Source organism: Cottoperca gobio, chromosome 21 (assembly GCF_900634415.1).
Source record: "Cottoperca gobio chromosome 21, fCotGob3.1, whole genome shotgun sequence".
NCBI classification, from domain to species: Eukaryota; Metazoa; Chordata; class Actinopteri; order Perciformes; family Bovichtidae; genus Cottoperca; species Cottoperca gobio.
The window spans coordinates 4,645,880-4,666,749 of record NC_041375.1 but is presented as its reverse complement, the minus strand read 5'-3'; the positions used below and the strand labels follow the sequence as shown (position 1 = coordinate 4,666,749).

General features: G+C 41.1%; 1 protein-coding gene across 3 annotated transcripts in view; it reads right to left on the bottom strand.

Moving 5' to 3' along the window:
* Nucleotides 1–5,418: 5,418 nt before the first annotated feature.
* The window catches only part of hecw2a (HECT, C2 and WW domain containing E3 ubiquitin protein ligase 2a), a 34,504-nt gene continuing 19,052 nt past the window's right edge, over nucleotides 5,419–20,870 (bottom strand). For all 3 annotated transcript variants that reach the window (XM_029459698.1, XM_029459701.1, XM_029459700.1), the window contains exons 19-29: nucleotides 20,313–20,395; nucleotides 19,245–19,365; nucleotides 18,095–18,208; nucleotides 17,494–17,646; nucleotides 16,252–16,350; nucleotides 14,385–14,514; nucleotides 14,045–14,191; nucleotides 9,990–10,104; nucleotides 8,876–8,961; nucleotides 7,717–7,829; nucleotides 5,419–5,677 (exon numbers count right to left, since the gene is read on the bottom strand). In XM_029459698.1, the coding sequence (XP_029315558.1) occupies nucleotides 5,566–5,677; nucleotides 7,717–7,829; nucleotides 8,876–8,961; nucleotides 9,990–10,104; nucleotides 14,045–14,191; nucleotides 14,385–14,514; nucleotides 16,252–16,350; nucleotides 17,494–17,646; nucleotides 18,095–18,208; nucleotides 19,245–19,365; nucleotides 20,313–20,395 (1,273 nt within the window). In that variant the 3' untranslated portion in view covers nucleotides 5,419–5,565. The remainder of the gene's footprint in view (nucleotides 5,678–7,716; nucleotides 7,830–8,875; nucleotides 8,962–9,989; nucleotides 10,105–14,044; nucleotides 14,192–14,384; nucleotides 14,515–16,251; nucleotides 16,351–17,493; nucleotides 17,647–18,094; nucleotides 18,209–19,244; nucleotides 19,366–20,312; nucleotides 20,396–20,870) is intronic.

The following is a 20,870-nucleotide window of genomic DNA, read 5'->3' as shown; positions in this document are numbered from 1 at the left end:
TGAAGTTGCCATTGTTGTAAGCTCATAGCCAAAGTATGGAGCCATGTCTTCCTCTCTGTACAATAGCTAGCAGGCGATAAAACAGATGATTTGGGTGGATATGAACTTTCTATTTTTCAACCTGGATTCCTGGATACAGATGATCTAGAGATCGAACTTGATCACTTCTTTTAATAGATGCTTCGACGACGCTCACTATGTCAAGCTTCTTCTGGATGTGTGCCCCAACCTCCTCTGTCTCGTCGCAGTTTAAGCGATCACCATCAGATGCCGTTAAACCAGAAGATAAGGACCGTAGTCTTGGCTCATTCAAATCAAATGGCTCGTGTTGGTTGAACCATTCTTGAATGTTGTGCAGGTCAGCGAAATCCCAGTTGCTCCTGGAAGTCCTGAGTTCCATGTGTTGTTCACTGGTTTTATGCTTTACATTTGTCATGGATGTCATAGCATCATGGACCCCGGCACACTTGTGCATGCTGTAGCTCCACTGAAGGCGTACAGTCTCCGTCACACCCCGTCCTCTAGTCAGTCCTCCTCTGCTTTTGATGGATCGAATCCTTGTTCAGTGAAGCAATGGTATTAGTGGTCTGTTTGTAATTCCAGCATCAACTGCAAATACAGTCGTGCACTCTTTGCATAATTGATGTGACCAGTTGCAGCAACTAAATTCAACATGTTTATAACTGCTATGAGATGCAGGTTCCAATCTCCGGTTCTTTCAGCGCAAATGAAAACCACCATCAAAGTTTCCACATATTCAATATATTGCAACCACAACTTTGCTGTTGGTGACCTCTCAGCAAGCGATTCTCTATACTTCAGTAAGCAATCATCTAACTTCTTCAGTGCCTTTGATTCAGCAACACTGGCAACTGTTATAGATTTGTTTTTGATTCCTTCATACAAGTCCTGAATCTGTTCTTCATCTGTAGCTGATGAAAAATGTTTATGCCCCACAGTAACGTATTAATGTCGAAAAATTAAAAATATTCAAATACATATAAATAAATTCCTCAAAGGGGATTTTTGAGGATTTTGGATATGTTCTACTCAGAATTCTGCTTTGTTTGACACTAAAACCAGCTTTATACCATTTTCTTCCGGGTAGCACCTAATTTTTATCTTCAAGTACCAGACTATATGTCATTAACTACCTAACTATATGTAATAGCGATGACGACAGCTAACCCTGTGGCAGTATTTTTCCAACAACAGAAAAATAGATGAAAAGTGCACAAATTACCAAAATAAAAAATACTCATGGTAGGTCAGAAATATGGGTAAAATTAGAGTTGTCATACAAGTAAAAGGTATATATGACAAACAAAATCAAAAGTTGAAAATTCGACTTTTTATTTTTATTTTTTATCTCACAATTATAACTTAATTCCCTACTCTTTACTTTTTATTTTTACATATGGAAAATGTTAGAACTTTAGGTTTAGGAGAGGATTATTAAACCAAGGAGGGGTAGTGGTTACCTCAGGATTAAGTGTTTCCTAACAGATTGAGTTTTATAATGTACTATAAAGATGATACATGTAGTTATTTCACTCATTCAATTGATACAACACTATTGTGAAAAAGATAAATAAGGCTCATGTATCATTAATCAAAATTTGCCATTTGTTCTCTTTTATTACAATCATTGGGGTGAAATGGAGACACACATACAGGAGCTTTGCATAGAGTGGAATTCTGATAACCGGAGCCGTGTCCTGTCAGAAATGTACTAGTAGAGACGAAAGGTGCAAATGTCTTCATTTGGATGTGAAGCAAGTAATCGATTTCACCCGTCTTCTGCAGCAGAAAAGCCTCATTATGGAAAAAATGACCAAGTGAATGTATAATCCTAACGTGAAGCGTTGTTGGCATGCAACAAACCTGCCCCCTCAAACATGAGGCGATGCTCTGTAAGGATTGTGGGATGTGTTGGTTAGACAGGAATAGAGAGCAGGCCTAATGGTTGACTTTGCAAGCCCCAAACCTTTGGTACATTCGGTGCAAAATATATATTTATACACACAACAGGACAAACATACATATACATTTATATACAAAGAGACAAACAGGACCTCACACATGGTACACGTACATGTGCTCTCACGTTTCACAAAATCAAAACAGCCCTATTGATTCATCACTGATTCACGAGCAATGAACCATAACCATCAACCTATTACTAAGATAGGCAGACACGCACATGTGAAAGTAACGTTTTTGAAACATGCTGCCGAGATACTCGCCATTACACTGTCATAGAGAAAACAAACTACCGCATTCGCACATTTTCCATTCCCAGAGCTAAATCCAAGTGACTAAAGCACCTATCCCCCACACCTTGTTCCCATGAGCTTCACACTCAAGGTATGACAGTGCCAGGTAAGCAAAAGGCCGCATGCCTCAAGTGAGCGCCACAACCAAAGTGACGCAACTCAACCAGCTCCCTCACCCCTTATTCTGAACGGACAGCAATATCCTCATGCAAAAAAAGCTATTAAGGACAGTGTGTTGCACTATTTCAGCATGCAATATTGAGCTATAACACAACGCCATCGAGGGGTTTCTGCCCCAGCACAGCTCACAGAGCTCACCGGGAAGATCCCGCATGCAGTATTGGACCGGGAGGGGGGGCTGGGATACGAAAGTCTGCCTCCACATCTTGCATCACACGTGGGGCTCTCTAGCACTATTCCAGCCCCTGTGGTGTAGCTCCAACAGGACTCTGTACAGTAGGTGTAATCTTGCATGCACCCCATAGAAAACGAGTATGTGTGTGTGTGTGTGTGTGTGTGTGTGTGTGTGTGTGTATGTAAGAAAGTGTGTGAGAGCGAAAGGGTCCTCAGGGTTTGGGTCGTGCACTTAAGAGTTAGAGAAATGTTTTATCACATGCTTTTCAAGACAAAACTATTGCCTGGCATGGACTTATATACCAAAAGTTCTAAAGTATAATATCCATACAGCCCTAAAGGCTGGTGCTTGTTGCTGATAACATCACCATCACTGGTCAGGTCATTCAGAGAGGAAAGCACTGGTTCTTTGATTTGAAGGTGCCATAGTGTTCATATCTGTTTTGGACATTTTAATCGCAGCTCCTTGAAGAGACAGTTCGCCCCAAAATCCATATTTTCCTCTTACCTGTTGCGCTATTTATTGATCTAGATTGTTTTGGTGTGAGTTGCTGAGTGTTGGAGATATCGGCCGTAGAGATGTCTGCCTTCTCTCTAATATAATGGAACTAGATGCACTCGGCTTGTGGAGCTCAAAGCGCAAACAAATACATTTAAAAAGCTCAACTGTAATATCTCTTTCCAGAAATCATGACCCGGTTACTCAAGATAATCCACAGACCACCGTGTTCTGAGCAGTTTCATGAAGGAACTATTTTCTTTTTACCAAACTACACACACCAATGAGTGAGAACGAGCCTCACGTCCATGAGTAGATGCACACTTCCTTCTTCGGGATGTAGTTTTGTAGAAAGAAAATAGTTCCTTCATGAAACTGCTCACAACACGGTGGTCTGTGGATTATCTTGAGTAACCGGGTCATGATTTCTGGAAAGAGATATTACAGTTGAGCTTTTTAAATGTATTTGTTTGCGCTTTGAGCTCCACAAGCCGAGTGCATCTAGTTCCATTATATTAGAGAGAAGTCAGACATCTCTACGGCCGATATCTCCAACACTCAGCAACTCACACCAAAACAATCTAGATCAATTAATAGGGTTAGGGTTAAACAGGTAAGAGGATAATATGTATTTTTGATTTTGGGATGAACTTTCCCTTTAAGTTTCACCATCTTTGATTTGTGAGACACACGGATCTGATCAAATTTTACAAGGAAATAAAATAGCTTCCCTTATGAAATTTCACTTTATGGTCAGGAAAACCCAAGAGGCACTAAAACAGATCTCACCACTGCACCCTGACCAGGTACCTGGGTGACACTGGCTACTGTCTTTCAGCTAACAAGGCGCAATCCGGTGCCAACATCCAGTGAAGCGCATCCTCGTTCCTCAAGCAACCGTGTCACGTACCATTACTCTTCACCCCAACTCTCCACTTTGTGTTTAGTGAAATCTTCCTCAGGGGCCAATGGAGTTGCTTGAGGTTCATACATTCAGTCACTAATTTGGTACATTCATCAATTTCATAGGACTGGGAGAGGGATTACATCAGTGAGAAGGACCTTGTGAGTCCTTCTTATCAGCGGACGTCATCTGTCTGTGTGGGAAAGTGCATCTATTGCTCATGATAAATGTGTGAGAGACAGGAACCCTGAACTTCTATCTGACTGTCAGTAAATGTATCTGTATAGTGGAGTGAGTGCCATCTGTCACACTGTAAGGAGGTGCACCCACAGCATCGGGGCTAATGCTGTTATATTGTATGCATGAGTGTGTGATACTGGATACCTTGTTGAGTATATGCAGAAACAGGGCTGCGTGTCTCAGATATACGTCCTTACCTTTCGTGCCCATGTAAGAGCTTTGGTGTTACAGTCCTGACCAGAGCCTTCCATCATTATCACAATGGGTCAATGACTCTCTCCATAAGTGTCACTGATGATTTGTGACTCATTGTCCAGCTTATCCAGGAATCAAAACTGTGAAAGCAAGTGGATTTTCAGTCTTCGGACAACTGCTCTTATGCAATTTGTGTATGTTTATGTGTGTGTGTGTGTGTGTGTGTGTGTGTGTGTGTGTGTGTGTGTGTGTGTGTGTGTGTGTGTATATTTGTGCACACTAGTGTATCCCCTGCTCTCAGACGGGCAAGCAGGACCAGCCAACATCCAGTTCAAAGTCTAAAATGTCACATCTTTCCATGCTGATAAAAAAGATCTCAGGGGAAACACTGGTATGCACTATCAATACAAAATAAAATGTTTGTGTGTGTTTGTTGTGCAAAGGTGATTAGTATGTGTGTGTGTGTGTGTGTGTGTGTGTGTGTGTGTGTGTGTGTGTGTGTGTGTGTGTGTGTGTATTATAGTTCATAACGTTGCAGCCCCAGTGCAGAAAGGACACAGTTTAGAGGTCCAGAGAGGGAGAGGGGAGCTCAGTGGTTTTTCAGCAGCTGTCTCTGAGGTGCAGGTTAGAGGAGGAGGAGGAGGAGGAGGAGGAGGAGGAGGAGGAGGAAGTGCTAGAAATCCAGTAAACAAGGCCATTAACTGAAGAGATAAAGCACACATGTGGCTCAATGAACAAAAGGTAACCATGAAAACAAGAAATTGTACTGTACAACTTTTCAAACCATTCTCCGCCTTTCTTCCAAGAAGGTGTTCGCTCCACTGACTTCTGTTCGATATGTGAGAGGAAGGCGGAGAATCTGAACGAAGCCTGAGTGCTGAGTGACGAAAAGCCAGTCAGGGAAAAAACAGCAGTTGTTCGGGGTGTGTGAGTGTGTGTGTGTGGGGGGGGGGGGGGGGGGGGGGAAGGGGGGAGGGGCGGTTAGTTGCCATTTGAGGATATTAGTTTTATTTTCCATGTCTCTCCTAAGTGAGAAAAGTGTATTTCTAGATTGTTCTCTGTCCCAAGTTGAAACCTGGCTGTGAGCAGATCTGAAGTTACTCCAAACCGAACGTGCTCGTCTCCTCCACAGCAGTGACCAGCTTCTCGTAGAGCATGGAGAAGGACGGGTAAGGTGGGAGGTCCAGACGATTAAAGCAAGTGTGAGCCCTATGGAGAAACACACGCACACACACACACACACCACACCACACACACACACACACACACACACACAAAGATCATCAGATGGTTATTATAATTATTATTTTCACAATTATAAATGATGTATTCTATATATAGTGCATAACTGAACAATTAAAAATAATCCTGTAATATTTATTTTAAATGAATAAGCCTTGTAACTATCCTTAGATAGAAAACTGTACTTATGGCATTTGTAATACATATTAGGCTGATTATGCTTTATTATGACCTGTAGCAGAGCTCTGCTGACATGCTGTGTTCGTCATGTTTGCTAAGGGACTGTTCACAAATTATTACAATGGGGAGGGGGGCTAAATCTGTGCTATGTCATCTACTTTTCTTTTTGCTGAAGGGATGTTGGGACTTCTATTTTTTTCCTTAACCCGCATTTATATTTTATATCAACCTCCCCTTGCAGAAATTAAATATTGATTTTCACGTTAGCCACCAATGCACATATTACAAGTGTATTTCTGGTAATACACTGAATGAATAAACCAGTGACAGCTCCAGATTCCAAACAAGGCCTTTAATGTATGAGATCAGACATCTGAATTGTATCAGAGCTTAAATTGCTTTACATAAAACATAGTGATAAAGTAAAGGTGGGAACATTGGTAGAGAGTAGGCTTGTGCCGATTGGTGAACAGATCGTATATCAACGATTGAATAACTCACTAACTTACTTACGAACAACTAAGATGTTATAAAAAGAATCTCTTGTTTAGAGATTGTCATGACACAGATTCTGTGTCCTGTAAATTCATAGTCTGTAGCACAACCTTGTGGGAGTTTGTTGTAAAAGCAGTGAGAACTGTGTTTTCTCAGCGGTCAGTTCAGATCATGTGACTCATAGTTTAGTGGTCGATCAGGAAAAGACTGTGGTGTGCAAGAATGTAGCTTCTTGTTGTAGCATGTGCATGGAGGCTATTTGTAAGTAAGGAACATTCATTTGTGCCGTATTTTAACAGCTTGTATTTGTTTCACTTTTACAGATGAAAGAAAAGAGGAGAAAAAGAGAACCCAGAAAAACAGCTTAACTTAACTGCTGTGTTGGACTTTCTCTGAATCCTGTTGTTAGCTATCTAACAGCAGGATTCATCTACGCACAAACTCTGCGTAGAGGACACGCATCAGCTGAGTGACAAGTTTTAAATCCTTAATTACAAAAACACTTTTCTGTCTCTTTTCGTTGATCCGACACCCTGCATCTTTGTTCTCCATATGCCTGCTCACCAACACTTTGCTATGCGATCCGTAAGAGTAGATCGGGTTATGTATATGATTTGGATTGTGATATTAAAGATCAGATGTTAAATGGTACATCATTCTGTGATATTTTCACACCAAGACCAGACATATGGACTTTTTAAACATTGCTATTAAATAATTTTGTTTAATGTTTAAATATTTTAAATATAATCTTCAAACCCTTAAATTAATGTTTATTCATGTAACTTTAACTGTTTTGCAGAAAACTAAAAGGTTCAATTATTTCAAAGCTTCGTCAGACAATGAGCCACGCTCAAGATGATTATTCATTATCTTTAACCCAATAATTAAAACAGAGAATAAATTATTACTATTATTAAATGACTACTAATACTACTAATAATAATAATGTTATTATGAAAAATTACTAATAAACATATAAAAATATGTTTATTCAGGCATAAACAGTTCACCAAATATTTTTCATAAAATGTGGATAACAAGTAACTTTCTCTTAGAAATCAAAACATACTTAGAAGGATGGATTCAAGTTGTTACATCTTTCTTTGACACGAAGACTAAGTCGCAGTCATTTCACTGCGGTGCTGTGATGTAACTACTTAAATATTTAATTTAGCAAGGGAAGGCTGATGTGGGGTGAGGAAGAGAAATAAAAGGCTCAACATGGCTTTAGCAAAAAGAAGAAAATACAGGACTCTCCACCTTTTGTAAAGTTAATCATTTCTGTGCAGTCTCTAAAGGCTACATAGTCATCCCATTAGACATCGTACCTGGGTAAGGAGGTGATTTTCCCCCACTTCTCCACACAGAATCTGCGGGGTCCATTACTGCCTCGTAGAGAGGCGAATCCCTCGTAGGGAATACTGGAGGTGCCTGTCACAAACTAGAGAAGAAGGCCACAAAAGTCACACAAGTAAAACAATGATAATAATTATGTTTAAAATGGATGTTAGTGAGTCTTTCTAATTCTATATATTTAATATGAATTCAAACAAGTAGTTTCACTAAAACCAAAGACAATAACAAAAGACGAAGTTTGGTGGCGTAGTGAAGTAGCGTGGCATCATGGGAGTTTGCAGTCTGCTTCTCTGTTCCTTCATTGTTCATCGTTCAGGAGGCGAATTATCCACAGAACAAACCGACCCGGTGATTAAAACCGGTAAAAACACTGAATAAAGCAGTTTCACGTTACAAATCAGTGTCTGAATGCTGTTCGCTAGAAAAGAGGGCTACGAGCCAAGCTGCAGCTAACATTTGCTCAGCTTGTTTCTCTGATAACTTAACATCCAGGCAACCGATGACTAAAATCCTTCATACGGTTAACATATGGAGTTAAAAGCAACCAGGATCTTAAAAGTGTAAAGAATGTGGCTTTAAAACTGGATAAAAAGTCCATTTACAACCGACCACAATACTGACGCATGTACAAAGGGGATACTGCGCATGACAGGAGACCAGATGAAACGCACCGTTACCTTGACTAAAATGACAGATTTCTCTGGGTTTGAAAATTGTTGGGAACATATGGAATAATTGAAATACACAAGAACTTATATAACATACAGTACCAGTCAGAAGTTTGGACACACCTTCTCATTCACATTGAATAAGAAGGTGTGTCCAAACGTTTGACTGGTACTGTAGGTCCAGGCGTTTTTAGGCATTTTTCATGCAGAAATGTTACATTTTATACCTTTACACTGAGATTTTTCCAATTTCAACGAAAACAGGAAAGTGCATGCAAATTGTATAATCTAGTTCCATATAAGTGAGGTTAAAGTAACACACTTCTGCATCCTCAAGTTAAACCACTGCCACACACTGAAGTACATGTGTGATGTGTGGTGAACAGGACTGTGCAGTGCCTGCAGGGCACCCAGCCTCCACATGGGGGCAGCCTGTGTGCATACGGTCACCCTCGAGCTTTACCTGCAGCAGCCTCAGCCTCTGCTCATTGTTGAACCTCTCCACAGCTGCCCAGAACCAGCGAATCACTATGTGGTTGTCATGGTAACCTGAGGGGAGATAGATGATGATGGTGCATGAGTCAGATGAATAACAAATAAGGCCTCTGTCCCTCTTCCTCACTCCTCCTCCTTCCATCTCACTATTTCTCCTCTGTGATATTTCAATGGCCGCTGCTGTTTAATGTTTAATGTGCGTCTCAGTCGATGCGTCTATTAAAAGAGCCTCACACTGAGTCATGGCCGCTTGTCTCCCCGCTGCTGACCGCTTCTCAACTGTACTGGCCAGATCCTTAAGCCTTTTAATGTGATATCTTATAAATGGTTTGGACAGTGGCGCGTGCATGCTTGCACTGTAAACAATATGAATTACAATAATTAAATAGCAATAACTTCCCAAAGTTTCAAGTGCTCATTATACAGTACATTACAGTCAAGCATAATACAGTTAAAGTAACTCAATATTATTACAACTCACTATTTATTGTATAGTGAGTAGTTAACATAATAACAGGGAGTAATACATCATTTGACCAGAACATCATTCATCATCAGTTTAAATGTCCAAAGGAAACATTTCAGAAGAGGTCCATCTGTTCTTCAGCAGCCACATTTCTAATATTGTTTGGAGATGTTTTGCTGATGTTTTTTGCTTTACGACATTTGCAGCTCATTTCTATAATCTGATCTAATTATCATCAGTCTTGAGGTATACAAAGTACATAAAAAAGAGTTAAACGGACATTGAAACATTTATTCCTACATCTCCCTATAGGTCGAGTCAGATTTTTGCGTTTCAACCTCAGACTGGCTGAAGAAAAAGTGAAGGAGAAATACTTCAACCCACCTCAGCGATTACTCACTGCTGAGGGCATCGATCTAATCCCCCGCTGCTCCAAACAGAGGGGCAGTGGTTCTACACTTGTAACATTGAGTCGTGGATAAATATGTTACTTGAATATGAGCCAGTGTGTGCATTTGACTTTGCGAATTTCCTCATGTTGCCGTCAGTGTGCCATGAATGTTTTGATCTCCATCTCTGCTCAGTTGCCTCCCCGCCTCCCTGCAGCTCCACATACCTCCTCTGTACTCTGTGTTGTTTCTCCAGTCTGCCAGGTCAATCTCTGCAGTGCCTGCAATCACCAGCTCCAGCTCCCTGGCATCAAACACTGACACCAGTCGCACATCCACCACCTAACAAACACACGGACACATGGTATAACATGAAGTACTGTCTATTCATTATTCCCAGTCTTCCCAGGGGTTTGAGCTTCGTTGAGCATATTGTGGAGATACACAGTGACACAGATGGCAGTAGGATCATTGTCATCGTGGGCAAAGTTTCCATCGGATGGTTTACAGTCAGTTCAGCCTGTAAACTCACATTGACACACAAAGACCTAGTTATCTGTCATCCTGCCAGGCAACAGGCTCAAGCAGGGGTCGGATCTGTACCAGTCATGAAAACAGGCACGGGAAAAAGCAGAATAGGAGCAGCAGTCCTGATTATAGTCCGCTCCTGCTCTTACTTTGTCATGCTGAGCTTCACAGCATGTAGGACTGTGAGCTGTCACACGTCAACATCCGTCTTCTTACAGTTCTAGGTTCTTTCTCGTACAAGTATTTCAGAGGAATACAAACAAGTTACAAACAAACTGTCATCATTCAGAGTTTGAACTGACCTGCTTGGTCTGAATGCATAAATGTGCCTTCAGATTCCAAACCAAGCAGTGTACACAACGTACACATTCTCTCTGTTAGAGGGGTTTAACGATATTTCGTGAGACAGTAAATTTGCAGTACAAATGTAACTTAACTTAATAAACTTTCATTGTTATGCGGATGATACCCAATTATATCTATCAATTAAACCAGATGAAACCAATCAATTAGCTAAACTTCAAGCATACCTTAAGGACATAAAAACTTGGATGTCTAGCAACTTCTTGATGTTATTATATTTGGCCCTAAACGCCTTTGAAATGCATTTTCTAATGACATAGAAGCTCTGGATGGCATTAACTTGGCCTCCAGCACCACTGTAAGGAATCTTGCCGTCATCTTTGATCAAGATCTGTCGTTTAACTCCCACATAAAACAAATCTCAAGGACTGCCTTCTTTCATCTACGTAACATTGCAAAAATAAGACACATCCTGTTTCAAAATGATGCAGAAAAACTAGTCCATGCATTTGTTACTTCAAGGCTGGATTACTGCAACTCATTGTTATCAGGTTGTCCCAAAAAGTCGCTTAAGACTCTTCAGTTGATCCAAAATGCAGCGGCACGTGTATTGACTAGAACAAGGAAACAGGATCATATTACTCCTGTATTAGCTGCTCTGCACTGGCTCCCGGTAAAATACAGAATAGAATTCAAAATCCTTCTCCTGACTTACAAATCAATTAATAGTCAGGCTCCAGCATATCTTAAAGATCTCATAGTACCTTATAAACTAGAGCAGGGGTCGGGAACCTTTTTGGCTGGGAGAGCCATAAAAGCCAAATATTTTTAAATGTATTTCCTTGAGAGCCATATATTTAATAAAATTGAGTTTTAAGTATATCACGTCTCCGAGTACTAAAAGCGCTATCAGTGTTTCCCCTACCATTGTCTGTGCGCCCTCCCCCCCCCCCCAACAGAACCCCGCGCCACCCTTTGTTTTTTAAAATTTTATATTCACAACTCACTTTTCACATTGAACAGGTGCTCTTTTATTAAATAAAATAAACGCTTATGTTATTTATCTCATTTATGTGCACGTTTCAGTGTTTACTGCACGGGTGTCAAACTCAGGAAAATACATATTTGAGGAAGTATCTAAATGTGTGAATGAAATGAAACTGCCCCGGGACAAACTGACGGGACTGACGACAGACTGCGATGTGATGAAGAGAGCAGATTAGTGCAGGATGCGGGAGAAGATGCAGCGAGATAACTGTGCAGGTGAGCTGATGGTGTATCACAGCATCATACACCAGGAAGCGCTGTGTTGTAAAGCTCTGGAGATGGAACATGTAATAAGCACCGTAACACAGACAGGAAACTTTATAAGAAACAATTTAAGTCTTTTCCTGAGAAGATACATTCTGAACATGGCGGTGCGATGGCTCAGTCGAGGGAAAGTGCTGAATAGATTTTTCGAGTTGAGTGAGGAAATCTGGCCGTTTTTGGAAGCAAAGGGAAACACACCACAGATCTCTGGGACGAAAAGTGGTGATGTGAGCTGGCCTGTTTGTGCGACATAACGAAGCATCTCATTGTTAAACCTCCAGCTTCAGGGCCGTGTGATCACAGACATGTGTGATGCAGTGAGAGCGTTCCAAGCCGAGCTGCCTGTGGGAGACTCGGATGCAGCAGGAAACTTTGGTTACTACGTGTTTCCAAACACTGACAAACCATCTCCACCGCTGTGTTCCCGACTGCGCATGAACTGCTCAACAATCTGTTTGCAGTTGATGTGGAAACAGCAAATGGAGCTGATTGACCTCCAGTGTAACGCCACACTAAAGGCAAAGTGTGACTCTGTGGGCGCTGCAGTTTCCAAGCTTCACCCCCGAAACGATGCCTTAATTTTGGCCCTCTCTGTAATTGAGTTTGACACCCTTGGTCTACTGCTTGCTTTGCGCAGTTTCTCCTCAGCTGTTTCCTGTTTCGTGAAGGGCAGGGCTCCCCCCCCCCCCCCCCACACACACACACACACGTGCACACACAGACACAGTCAGAGACAGAGTGGAGGAAAGGAGAGGGGAGAACTACAACAAAATCCGCTGCTAAATGTTTTACTTTAAAATGACACAGTATAAGTATTTATTACATGTTAAAAAATGTCAGCTCAAAATTTTCTGCAAAATTGAGCCATAGGTTCCCGACCCCTGAACTGGAGCATTGCGCTCCCAGACTGCAGGGTTACTTGTGGTTCCTAGAGTCTCTAAGAGTACAATGGGAGCCAGAGCCTTCAGCTATCAAGCTCCTCTCCAGTGGAACCAGCTTCCAGTTTGTGTTCGGGAGGCAGACACCCTCTCCACATTTAAGAGTAGGCTAAAGACTTTCCTTTTTGATAAAGCTTATAGTTAGGGCTGGCTCAGGTTTGTCCTGGATCAGCCCCTAGTTATGCTGCTATAGGGTTAGACTGCCGGGGGACACCTCCCTGCTCTCTTCCTTCTCTTCCTCTCTCCTCCCCTCCCTCCCTTCTTCTCCCTCTCTATCTGTATGCATTTATGTAAATGTATGTTACTAACTCATCATCCGGGGTATCATCCCCGGAGTGTCTGTCTCTCATGTGGCAGGTTGCCACTGATAAAGTTTACGTCAGGATCATGAATCGTGGCTACGCCTGCTGACCTGGTCCTGCTGGACACCGGGATTTTCCTGGATTCATCCATACTTTCTCTTTTTCAACATCATTTTCTGTCAAATGTTGTATTTGTACTATGTTGTTTATCCTGTACACACGACATCTATTACAGTCTGTCCGTCCTGGGAGAGGGATCCCTCCTCAGTTGCTCTCTCTGAGGTTTCTAACATTTCCCACAATTTAATTGTGAAACTCTTTTAAAACAACAGAGGGCGCAATCTAGTTTTGACTTCACTTGTCAGACTTCCTACGTCACTCGGGTCAGTAGCTGTATCAAGGTACAAAGACATGGCGGGTGAAGAAGATAACACAAGATGTATGAGTCATTTGGGATTTGTTTTAAGATTATATTTAGGTTTTTTTTGTCATTCAAGACAAAAGACATTTTCAGTTTAACTTTATGTGATCTCTTTTGTTGGAAAGAATTGTGAGGAAACCCCATTGTGAGCCCGGTATCATGACCTGTATGGAATCATAAGTTGAGAGTATAGATATATACAGTATATAGTAGATCTGTTACATATTTAGGTACTGTACATTCACTGGAATCACATCAGGCCTAGGTCATCTATTAACATCTATATAATTTCCATGGTTATGAGTAAACTAACTACATGTCTGGTGAAGACCTAATAAGTCATACTGTAATCTGTGGAAGTTTTGCCAGATTCTCCCTTGCCTCTCAGGGCTTCTGTAATCATGTGCTATAAAGAAAAAACTTTCTAGTGGGGCTCAGAGCCTTGTTGACAGCTCTAACAGCAATATTAGGTGCTGTACCTCATAGAACCCTCTGACCAGGCTCTCCGTCTGCTGGGCCACTCCTCGCTCGATACGCCACTTGACCATACGCTCGATGTACTCCTTTTTGTTCTTCTCCGACACAGGGATACCAGCACCGCCTGGCTTCAGCTCTCTCTCCGTAATCTGCATAATCACATGCACACATGGAAACTTCCATCTTAAAGGCAGATATATTTTCACCAGGCTGCAGCCACACATATAACAAGAAGTCTTATCTCAACCACACACACACACACACACACACACACACACACACACACACACACACACACACACACACACACACACACACACACACACACACACACACACACACCTGTCCAAAGACCTCCTCGTTGACAGTGAAGGTGAGGTCCAGCATGTCTTCGATGTCGTTGTCCTTCATCCATTGCAGGCTCTGGTGGAACTCCTCATCCAGGAACTCCAGGTCGCTCAGGTCACAGGAGCTGCGTGAGCGCAGGCAGGCAGCGGTTACACAGAGCTTACACAGGGTCAGCAGGGTATTAATGGGCTGCCCTGCTCATAAACCATGGCTGATTGTAAGCAGGGAGGTTAAAGGTTAATTACTCCATGTATAAAAGCACAAGACAGCTTTCCTCAAAGATAGGAAACCATAAGTCACAGCGTGAAGCATGGCAGGGAAATATGTTTGCGTCCACTATTATGTGCCAGGATGGAACATCTCAGCTATGATGGATGTGAGATGTTTACCAAGACACACAGATAATAAATACAAGTAGAAGGCAAAATAATCTTACAGGATTTATAAAGAGTGCATGTCTGTCTGCAGCTAATCTCGCATACTACTGGACAGCCGGATAACTTTTGTGCACATTTATGACTGCATGTTTAAGGACCTGTTGTGATTCCAGTGATTCACAATGTTTGATAAAAACTATTTTATTGACAGTTTTATAGCATCACTGACTCTTCACTCCTCTTAACCAAGTGATGTTAAGCAAGTGATCAACAACTGCTTCAGTAGCAAAAGGCTAAATCAAGCCTCCCCTGGTCTGCTGCAGGAATAATCTACAGAAAAGTTTGTCTCATTTTGAACCGGAGCGTCTGCAGATTAATTCCATAGCCGATATGTTGTGATCCACAAGTTAAGCTCCATACGAGATGAATAAATCTCTGTTTTTACCATCTTTACTGCAAAGGTTTTAGGAGGGACACTTGAGTGGGATTCATCTCTTCTTTGTTTGATAGGGGAGAGAGAGACACAGCTGGTGAACATCTTTGAGTGCACTTCCTTGTTTATACTCATCTTATATTACACTTGACATTTACCTCTAACATTCTAAACATGCCCCTAAATGCACCTTTACCACTTTGAATTTGATTTGGTTTTCCCTATATTTATCTACAGCTGCTCAGAAAGATACAATATATGTTTTAGGACATTTTTGTGGAACAAAAATAAATATGCAACCTGAAATGATTTAGACTTGCATTGACAAGAGTGTCAGTGATCAAGGGGCATACTCACCATGTCTTAGCAAGGTCAATACACGTGTTGATGATGTGAAACCAAAAATGGTTCATTTTTATATAAGTTGACCCTCCTATCATTTATTTGTTCCTGAAAATGCACCACTTTTCCCATCATGCATTGGGTGATGTAAACAGGGTGTATAGTGTTGCTATGGAGACAGCAAGTTAGCTATTTACAGCCATTTTCTTTAGCTGATACTTCTTTGCATATGTTACAAATAAAACATACACAAATTATGATTGTCTTTTTTATATTGCACCATTACAACAAATCAAATATTCAACATATATCATGTAACTGTTAATGCACATGTCCCTGTAATGCAGCATGAAATATAGGATGTCATTAGAAACTACTGGAGTTGATTTGTATCAGAATTTAAGATACATTTCTATTTGTTTAATAAATGCTTGTCTGTATAATAATGATGGAGCCAAAAGGTTTAGAAGCCTTATGATTGCATAAACATCTGTCCTGAGTGCAGACATTTGGCAGGGTTTGAGGTTGTTTGGACAAAGCTATTAATAAGGATGCTGCTGCGACTGCCAGCTGCTGGCTGAGAGGATCTAACTGAAACACTGAGATTCTCAGCACGGTTTTATAGAGTTAGTTGGGGGGGTCTGATTGGAAGTGCTGCTGCCCTGCAGGCTTCTATGGAAGGGGAAGTCAGAGGGAAACAGGGACTTACATGCGAAGAAGCCCCTTGTAGAAGGGTCGGGTAAAAAAGGCATCCAGCAGGTACTGATGGACGAGGGCCAGGCCCAGGATACGCCCACTGAAGCGGAACCTAGACACAACACAGAAAAAACAGGTGGAGACGGACATCAGCGTCAGAACTGGAATAAATAATCCCTCTAGGGCTGAACCGAATGTCATGTGTATGATTCCAGAAGCTTCGGATGAGGGTTACCAATTAAGCTTTGTATGTCTGTCGTCATATATTATGATGTCAGTCAACAAAATCCTCAGTTTGAATAAAGTCACTACTACGCAGCCTCTACTGGAATCTAATTCTACAAACAGTATAATACTGATAATATTAGTGTAGCCTAATCTTTCTCTGCAACTTTGCAGAAATACGAGCTGTAAACATAATGAATAGACGTGCAGAAGAATTAGATGTTGATTTAGAATTTGAATGTCGTTTAGAATGAAGCTTTTAACAGTTCGGTACAGCCTTAGTCCCTTCAAATAGTGTCAGATCAAGTGTTCTGTAAGGCTGGCTTGGAGCAGAAGGAGGGGTTTACTCTCAGATGTCGACAGTAAGAGAGTAACAGAGCAGATTGGTGTTAAATCTCCTTTCTGCAGATACACTATATGAACATTGTGGAAGTTAGTTGGCTTGTGTATTTAACTGGCTTTAGTGAAATTAGAAGTTTACTTTCCAACTAAGGATGCACCAGATGGTGACATTGTCTCCCCCCCCCCCCCCCCCCCCTCAAGATTCACAGTGAGAACAATGCATGAAGAGTACAGACAGCAGCAGGGACAATGTTTCTCCATCCTTTCTCTCTTGAGAACTCCTCTAACGTCAGACAGATTGTCTCCCAAAGAACACAAGTATTGACTTGACATTGTTGCATTTGATAAGTGCCACTACGTTTGTTGAGTTATCAGTTTATGTTGCTACATCTGCTATCTTCTTCATCCAGCCTATCATATGAGGATGTTCCTGTCCAGTTGTCTGCCCATCCATTCTTCAGTCTGATCAACCATCCAATCACTGTGACTGGGGCTAAATGTACTGCTGAGCCACAAATTGCTGATCCAAATTTTCACACAGCACCCCCGCTGATGACTTCTATTTTGGGATCGGCAGTTAGAGCAGATAAGATGGACTCTTTACAGTCAGCACAGCAGCAGACCAACTTCAACAAACATACATTAGACAGACTGATACTAAAGATACATAAATATATGGAAAGCTCACCATTCATGGTGGTTGTCTACGAAGGCCGACATGGGGCTGATCTGGACAGTGTACGTGTCGTTGGCCGAGTATTCAAACAGGCCGTAGTACGGGTTGAACAGCTCTCTGGACACCAGGAAGAAGAACTCTCTGGAGGGTCCACTGTAGTCCAGCCTGCAATCAGCACACATTGAAACACACAGAGCATGTCAGTCGGAAAAGGGTTTCAGTGAATAGCTAGCTTCCCTTCCAAATGTATTACTAATTCTAAACACATTTAGAGAAAGAGCGCCAGGCAAACACTAACGGTGAAAAACAATGTAGAAAACTGGATTGACATTTCTGTTAAAAAATGACAGGAGAACAGGTGTTTTTTCAGCAAAGACACACCCTCACACTCATTGCATTTGCAACAAGAAAAGGATACAAGGAAACACAATGAACTCATAACAAAGGTTATACAGTAACTCTACATACACTTTGGACCGCAGATTTACTGGACTGTATTCAGATGACTCTCCCATGGATCAATATTACATTTAGCAAAGTGCACACACTTCACACTAACTCTGTCTAAAGCATGATAAGGAAATTAATGTGGAATGAAATGTGTCTTTCTCACCCGTCCTCGCCCACAAAGCTGACGTAAAGTTTACTCCGCTGCAGGTCTTTACGAGAGTAACACATGATCTGGTTAAAGGCGTCCTCCAGGAGGTGGTCCCTGCGTATGATGAGCCTGGGAGCACATACACACACACACACACACACACACACGCACGCACGCACACACACACACACACACACACACACACACACACACACACACACACACACACACACGCACACACACGCACACACACGCACACACACACACACACACACACACACATAGAGAAAAGCAGGAAATATTCATATTTCAGAGGCTGAAAACAGGATTTTATGACATTTCTGCATTAAAAATGACTTTAACGATTAATTAATCGCCGAAATACCTGATTTTTCTGCCGATCAACTAATTGATGGCGATTGATTGTCATTGCAACTTGTCAAACCAAGCTGAGAGTTGAAATTGACGTCTCAAAATGTTCTACTCTGTCGGTGGCACTCGGCCACAAGCACACTGGCTCACACTGACAATATAAATATTTACAGGTCACGAGTATAAAGTTTCATTTTTTTTTAAGCCCCAGTAATTTCATAAAGCAGCCACTGCAGCAAACATAACTCAATCAGGAGTAAAGTGCATTTGTTGGGGACTATTTTCAGCAGGGGATTAAAACACTGTTGTTTCTCTACTAAGTATTTGTAGCAGCAGGACAGTGTGTGTGGGATTAACCAAAATAATACAGTGTGTGTGTTCATGGTAATGAAGCAACATGTTACCCAGTGCAACAGTGTGACTCATTGATGTGTTTTGGAGCTCTATGGCTCAGAGGAAGAAGAAACATCAGGCTATAGACAGCATGAAAAATATGTAATATTTCCAGACTTTAACACTGGAGACTCCAAATTAAGTGTCATCCATCTTCCAGATATTCATAAAATATTCTTACACTGGTCAATGTGATCTGTGCTCCCTTCAGAGAAACCAATCTCCCCTTGGTATTTAAACACAATAACATGTTGTCAGTATAGGATGATGCTATACACTGATGAATTAGCACTCCTGCCTGTTATCCTGTAATCACTTTTTATTTTTAATTGTTACATAATCAGTGCTAAATCAGACAATCCATACACAAATCTCTTTCAAATATAAAGTTTAAACCTACTTGACTTTTCCTGGTCCCTGTCCATAACCCTTGGTCTCCAGCTTTCGATAGAAGTTCCTCAGTTTAGCCTCAAAATCTCGCTTGTAGGGAGCAGGAGCGCGGGCATTAGCTCGCTGGGTGCCTGAGATATAAGAGAGAGAAAGAAAGAAAGATAAAGGAAAGAAAGAAAAAGGCGGAGAAATGGCCATGAAGGTCAGAGTGGTAAACAGACAAAGAAAAGGGGACAGAGAGGGGTAAAACAATGAAGAATAATATCGATATATATGTATACGTTTAGTATAAGTATAGTATAAGTCTGTTGTATATTAAATTTACATCATTCATTTAGCAATTAGTTTTCTTTTTTTCTTTAACAATTATTATGAAATTATTATATTTGCTTATACAAATGTATATAGTCATTTCAGGATTTGAAGTGAATAAAGTACAGAACACTAGGCATGTATGTGTATGTGTGTAGAGGTTTATATTAGATTCACATTAGCTGTCGTAACAACAGTAACTACTCTGCTAGTGGACACGTACTGTATTTACAATATTCACATGACACGTAACATCTGACATTCATACAAGAGTCAACAATACACACAGAAACACAACCCGTCTAGTAAAACTGATACTTTTACATCATTGTATTACCTCTTAGAGACAGAGAATAAAGTTAGATAGCTACAGTATGTACATCAATATCACATATTTTTATTTGAAACGTGTTTTGCCGCCATTGCTCGATAATTGACTATTCTCTGTATTGAACCAGTTCTATGTGGGGGCAATGCAAAATGAGTCTCAGATGCAAAATAAGGATGTCTATCTGAAAAGAATAACATGCGAGTGTACATTTAAAATATGTCTTTTGTATGTGAGCGCATCCGTGTTTTATATTAGCCTGTGTTATATATACGAAGGAACTATGAAATTGCTTCCTTTATTTAGTAAGACAATGTAAACCAAACCTCATGGTGGAAGGCGTGAAATTTAATAAAAAGACTAGAATCTAATAAAGGCGAGATAGGGTGAATCATGCCAATAAACTTGATGCAGACACGGAGTGAGACAGACACTTACCAGGGGAGCTCTGAGGAGACGAGAGGCAGTGACTCTGGTGGAGTAACGGTGGTACATATGACATCACCTCCTCCTCAAACAAGCTGGAGACGAGAGAGAGGTTCACATGCAGAACGCAGTCAGAAAGGAACCTACTGTGGGAATCAGACGTCTTAGAACAGCACAGCATTAGCATATGTGGATAAAACGGGAATGAGACAACAGGGCCAGGGCTTTCCGATTCAAATCGATCTTCATTCAAATGATTTGATATCGATTTATAAAATCTCCAGATTGATCTTTTAATATATGCCTTTTTCCGTGGATGCGTGACGCCATAACCCTGTGCTGAGTGAACCTCAGCTGAATAAAAATATGCCGAGAGCTGCGCCACTGAAGGCAGATGTCTGATCGCATTTTCAATAAAGGCAGAAAAGAGATGGACAAAAGCAAAGCTATATGTAAGAGGTGCAAAATGTTTTTCATGTTAATTCAATTCTTAAAACAATTTTTCAATAATGCACCAGGTTAGAGGGTTACAGCATTAGTTCTCTTTCATATCCAAACTAAATTAGAATT